Here is a 6,888-nt window from a genome sequence, read left to right on the forward strand (position 1 = left end):
TTTTTTTTTTGTCGAGGCAGTTTCCACTTTCAACCATTACAGAAATTTCATCTAGTAAAGATTGAAATTCAAACATTTCGTTACGGTCAGAAATAGAGGCGTTCTTTCTTTTGTAGCTCTAACAGGATAGACTTCTTCCGTTCAAGCAAATCAGCAGCCTATGTCTTCATTATTTTTTCCCTTTCAACGAACCAGAAGCGTATACATTTCTTTCTTTTATTCCACAAAATCTAATCATCATTACCTCTGCCAACGAATGGAAGGAGGTTACGTTTTCGCCCCTGTTTGTGTGTTTGTTTGTTCGCGAAGAGCTTCCTGGCCATGATTTTAATCGTAGAGTAAATGAACTTGCAGAGATTATTCTTAATATTACTAGCTAAACTACAACCTTACTTAGAAAAGCAGGACGTTATAAGCCCAAGGGCTCCAATAGGGAAAATAGCCCAGCGAGGATAGGAAATAAGGAAACGTATTAATGTGCCCGATTGTACCCTCAAGCAAGAGAACTCTACCCAAGAATGGACAATCATGGTACAAAGGCTATAGCACTACCCAAATCTAGGGAACAATGGTTTAATTTTGAAGTGTCCACCTATTTTTTTTTCTCGTGTTTATATTACAAGATACTAAAATGCCTCTCGTTTTCACATTACAAAGCCGGAGAGGGTAAATTTGACCATTAATTACAGGTAATTGCAATTGTCCAAATCATTTACATGAAGGGACGCAAATCGTATACCTTTAATTCCAGTGTTACTGGTTAAAACAATTCAATACCAGAGCCAAGAAACTTCAATAAATGAATGAATATCACCGCCTTCATTTTCTTCATGATTCTGTATCAGTTATGCTATCATAGATGGTTAGAATATTTTTTTCTAATAAACATCCGTAATCGGGATGTCGACGACAACAACAACAACAACAACAACAACAACAACAACAACAACCACAACAACAACAATAATAATAATAATAATAAATAAGTTTTATGATAAAATTTGACAATTCAGATATCAGTAAAAATTATGTTATGTGCATCAATTCAATCATTGTCAGCAAAAGTAGTTTTATGATGATAATTTAAAAGGAAAGAATATTTTTCATAATACTAAAAATCCCAATAATTGTTGGTATCGACTGAAATAAACAAAACAATATATAATATCTAACAAAGCATTTCTAATAACATCCATAAACCTTTATAACACTACAACAATTCTTTTTTATTGGCAAATGTTTACCACAGCCTAGTTAAAACACCGTTTATTTTGATTGTATAATTACACAAATAAAATTATGCATCAGGGTTTAACATGCGTTGGTAATAAGGGAACTAAATGCGTCTAAGATTGGAGAAATCCTTATTTTTTTCTTTTATAGAATTTTATCGACAATCTCTTCATCAGCTGGGATTTTATGAGACTCAAAAGAAATAAAATATTGACATGAAAATGAACAATAATGATGAAGATTAAAGAAATGAAAATTTTTTAATTTTCATTAACAAAAACAATGTCACAATAACAACACCTGCAAGATCCATCACCAAAACAACAACACCTGCAAGACCCCTCACCAAAACAACAACACCTGCAAGATCCATCACCACCACAACACCACCTGAAATATCCATCACCTTAAACACACCTGCAAGATCCATCACCAAAACAACAACCCCTGCAAGATCCATCACCAAAACAACAACACCTGCAAGATCCATCACCACCACAACACCACCTGAAATATCCATCACCTTAAACACACCTGCAAGATCCATCACCAAAACAACAACCCCTGCAAGATCCATCACCAAAACAACAACACCTGCAAGATCCATCACCACCACAACACCACCTGAAATATCCATCACCTTAAACACACCTGCAAGATCCATCACCAAAACAACAACACCTGCAAGACCCCTCACCAAAACAACAACACCTGCAAGACCCCTCACCAAAACAACAACACCTGCAAGATCCATCACCACCACAACACCACCTGAAATATCCATCACCTTAAACACACCTGCAAGATCCATCACCAAAAACAACAACACCTGCAAGATCCATCACCAAAACAACAACACCTGCAAGATCCATCACCAAAACAACAACACCTGCAAGATCCATCACCACCACAACACCACCTGAAATATCCATCACCTAAACACACCTGCAAGATCCATCACCAAAACAACAACACCTGCAAGACCCCTCACCAAAACAACAACACCTGCAAGACCCCTCACCAAAACAACAACACCTGCAAGATCCATCACCACCACAACACCACCTGAAATATCCATCACCTTAAACACACCTGCAAGATCCATCACCAAAACAACAACACCTGCAAGATCCATCACCAAAACAACAACACCTGCAAGATCCATCACCACCACAACACCACCTGAAATATCCATCACCTTAAACACACCTGCAAGATCCATCACCAAAACAACAACACCTGCAAGACCCCTCACCAAAACAACAACACCTGCAAGACCCCTCACCAAAACAACAACACCTGCAAGACCCCTCACCAAAACAACAACACCTGCAAGATCCATCACCACCACAACACCACCTGTAATATCCATCACCTTAAACACACCTGCAAGATCCATCACCAAAACAACAACACCTGCAAGATCCATCACCAAAACAACAACACCTGCAAGATCCATCACCACCACAACACCACCTGTAATATCCATCACCTTAAACACACCTGCAAGATCCATCACCAAAACAACAACACCTGCAAGACCCCTCACCAAAACAACAACACCTGCAAGATCCATCACCACCACAACACCACCTGTAATATCCATCACCTTAAACACACCTGCAAGATCCATCACCAAAACAACAACACCTGCAAGATCCATCACCAAAACAACAACACCTGCAAGATCCATCACCACCACAACACCACCTGTAATATCCATCACCTTAAACACACCTGCAAGATCCATCACCAAAACAACAACACCTGCAAGATCCATCACCACCACAACACCACCTGAAATATCCATCACCAAAACAACAACAACTGCAAGATCCATCACCAAAACAACAACACCTGCAAGACTCATCACTAAAACATTCACCTACAAGACGTATCACCAAAACAACAACACCTGCAAGACCCATCACCAAAACAACAACACCTGCAAGACCCATCACCACAACAAAACACCTGCAAAACCTATCACCACAACAACAAAACCTGGAAGACCCATCACCACAACAACAACACCTGGAAGACCCATCACCACAACAACAACACCTGGAAGACCCATCACCACAACCACACCTGAAAGATCCATCACCACAACAACAACACCTCCATCATAACTTTATAGAAAAACAAGGCGGGAAAACAGGTATAGTTGGATTATTCAATTACGTTTTTATTCGGAAGTTTATGATGATAAGTGGGATAAACTTTAATTGCGTTCTCTACTTTCCTTTTATCGGAAAGTATAGGCTATCCGTTCCAACCCGCAAGAGAAATAATTGAAATGTTTTGGAAACGTAGAATAAAAAGATATGTATCTATATATATATATATATATATATATATATATATATATATATATATATATATATATATATATATATATATATATTATTTCATATATATATATATATATATACACAGATAATAAATTCATTAAAATTTCTCACATAATGTGATTTCATCATAATGTTCTTATCTTTAAATGAATATCCAGGGTAAAAATTCTATTCATATTCACTGTCTGAAGATTAATTTAATTCAAGGGAGACTTAAAAGACTAAATATATCTAATGAATTCTCGCAACTTTCTTCCATTGTATGATTTCATCATAATATTAATCTATTCAAAGAAATATCCAGGGGTAACAATACTATTCATAATCACTATATGAAAATTCATTTAATTCAGACTAAAAAAAATGCATGTATCCAATAAATTCAGTCAAATTTCTCTCATTGTTTATGATAATAATCATATCTTCAAAGGAATATCCATTGTGATAATTCTTATCATAATTAAATTGAAAAGATTCATTTAAATCAAAGGAGACTAAAAAGAATATTTATGTCTAAAAATTCATTCAACTTTCTCTCGTCGTTTCTCAAGAACACTGTATCTTCCAATGAATATCCATGTTAGCCAGGGCACCAGCCACCCGTTAAGATACTACCACTAGAAAGTTGTAGAGTCCTTTGACTGGTCAGACAGTATTACATTGGAGCCTTCTCTATGGTTACGGTTCATTTTCCCTTTGCCTACACATACCCCCATTAGTCTGGCCTATTCTTTACATACTGTCCTCTGTCCTCATGCACCTGACAACACTGACACTAGTCAACAATGCTTTTTCACCCGAAGGGTCATTATTCAGTAGCCACTTTCCTCTAGGTAAGGGTAGAAGAGACACTTTAGCTATGGTAAGCAGCTCTTCTAGGAGAAGGACACTCCAAAATCAAACCATTGTTCTCTAGTCTTAGCTAGTGCCATAGCCTCTGTACCATGGCCTTCCACTGTCTTGGGTTAGAGTTCTCTTGCTTGGGGGTACACTCGGGCATAGTATTATATCTTATTTCTCTTCCTCTTGTTTTGTTAAAAATGTTTATAGATTATATAGATGTCTATTTTGATGTTCTTAAAATATTTTATTTTTTCTTGTTTCCTTTCTTCACTGGGCTATTTTCCTTGTTGGAGCCCCTGGGCTTATAGCATCCGGCTTTTTTAACCAGGGGTGTAGCTTAGCAAATAATAATAATAATAATAATAATAATATTAATAATAATCCAATTCATATTCACTTCCTCTTGTCCACCAACTCGACTGCAATCGAGACAACGCCAGTGATTTTCGTCCGAGCCTGGAGCAGACAGTAAGGTAAAACGCACCAGCATATTCGAAGAAGACCTGATAGCGTGTTTGCAGAAAGACTTTTCCCCCAAAGGTCGAGGGTGAGCCAAAGTCGTCCCTTTCCACTTTCAAACAACTCTAATCATCGAGGCCAGAGCTTCAGGCACGTAGGGAAAAAAAGGATACATGGGATGAGAATATCTCGAACTATGAACTAGGAGGACTTTCAGAAGTATTCTTAAAACTGGACGAGGGATTAATATCAGCTGCAGCTGCAGTCGTTGTAATCCTTCCTTTGAATAGTTAGGATTTATGTATAAGAAATGGAAAGGTATCAGTTTCTCAGTTAAATATAACTTTTTTTCTAAATTTATAAATATATACACACACACACACACACACACACACACACACATATATATATATATATATATATATATATATATATATATATATATATAAATATAATTGTTAATTTTTTTTTTATTTGTCCCATATATTATTGTAATTATGTAAAGAATTAATGAAAAGTTATATAATTACTTCAGTACAAATAATAAGATCTTTCACATGAAAAACGGAGGGTATCTATTTCTTTAAATAGATATTCTTCTTAGGTTAGCTTAAGAATTATAGTATCTGTGAATTTTCTTCAAAAGGTAAACCATTCAGACAGTTTTCTTTATCATGTGTATTTATACATACTAATATACAGGTACACACACATAGTATATAAATATATATATATATATATATATATATATATATATATATATATATATATATTTATATATATATATATATGTATATATATAATTTATATATATATATATGTATATATATATATCATATATTATATGTATATATATATATACTGTGTATATATAATTATACATATACTGTATATATATATATATATATATATATATATATATATATATATATATATATATATATATATATATACAATCATATATTATATATACATACTGTGTATAATATGTAATTATATATATACTGTATATATATGTGTGTGTATATATATATATATACATACTGTGTATATATGTAATTATATATATACTGTATTGTATATATATATATATATATATATATATATATATATATATATAACCATAAAATCTACTATGACTTATTTTTAGATTTGGAAGAGTCAATGTACGCTACACTGAGGTCAGTGACCAGGCCAACAGTTAGAAAATTCTTCCAAAATGTCAAATCCAAAGAAATACACTAAACCCACATGCTGTACCTTCTGCATTAAATTATTCAGTACAAATCAGCCAACTGACTTAAGGGTTATAAAAAGACTTTGATTAAAAGTTCCTGAGTTGAAACGTCTTTTTCCTCTATATGATCCCTCAATCAGCGAGGCATATTAACATAATTTGAATTCCATCATTAATATTATTACCAGATAATTTTCAGTCTTGCTTTGAAATGATTGACATGCTTTACTTGCCCTTTCAGTTATCCTACTACAGTTATTATTATTATTATTATTATTATTATTATTATTATTACTACTAGCAAAGCTATAAACCCTAGTTGGAAAAGCAAGATGCTATAAGCCCAAGGGCTCATACAGAGAAAAATAGCCCAGTGAGGAAAGGAAATAGGGAAATAAATAAACGATATGAGAAACAATGAACAATTAAAACAACATATTTTAAAAACATCAAAACAGATATTTCATATATAAACTATAAAATGACTTATGTCAGCCTGTTACTGATAGTCTAAAGGTCAATACTAATGCTAGATAAATTATCATGTCAGTAAGGACAATTTAAATCGTATGATTTCAAATGCTTACAATACAGAAAAACAAAGATTAAAACATATAATCCTAAAAAAAAATATGTTTAAATACAGTGACCATTTTGTTATAAATGTAAACCCTCTTACATTTGAATAAAACTCCTACTTACATGTTTATTTGTATTCTAAAACTGAAATATTGAAGTAAAATATATCAATATACTGTATAT

At 33.6% G+C, this 6,888-nt stretch overlaps 2 protein-coding genes across 2 annotated transcripts in view; one reads left to right on the forward strand and one right to left on the reverse strand.

Moving 5' to 3' along the window:
* The window catches only part of LOC137634382 (salivary glue protein Sgs-3-like), a 6,644-nt gene extending 4,488 nt beyond the window's left edge, over window positions 1-2,156 (forward strand). The window contains exon 2 of the mRNA XM_068366778.1: window positions 1,541-2,156. Coding sequence (XP_068222879.1) covers window positions 1,541-2,156 — 616 coding nt within the window. The remainder of the gene's footprint in view (window positions 1-1,540) is intronic.
* An 8-nt stretch (window positions 2,157-2,164) lies between these two features.
* LOC137634383 (uncharacterized) lies at window positions 2,165-3,103 on the reverse strand. Its single transcript, XM_068366779.1, has one exon. It carries the CDS (start codon window positions 3,101-3,103, stop codon window positions 2,165-2,167), a length of 939 nt encoding a protein of 312 aa, XP_068222880.1.
* Window positions 3,104-6,888: the final 3,785 nt, after the last annotated feature.

Source organism: Palaemon carinicauda, chromosome 44, assembly GCF_036898095.1.
Source record: "Palaemon carinicauda isolate YSFRI2023 chromosome 44, ASM3689809v2, whole genome shotgun sequence".
Taxonomy (NCBI): domain Eukaryota; kingdom Metazoa; phylum Arthropoda; class Malacostraca; order Decapoda; family Palaemonidae; genus Palaemon; species Palaemon carinicauda.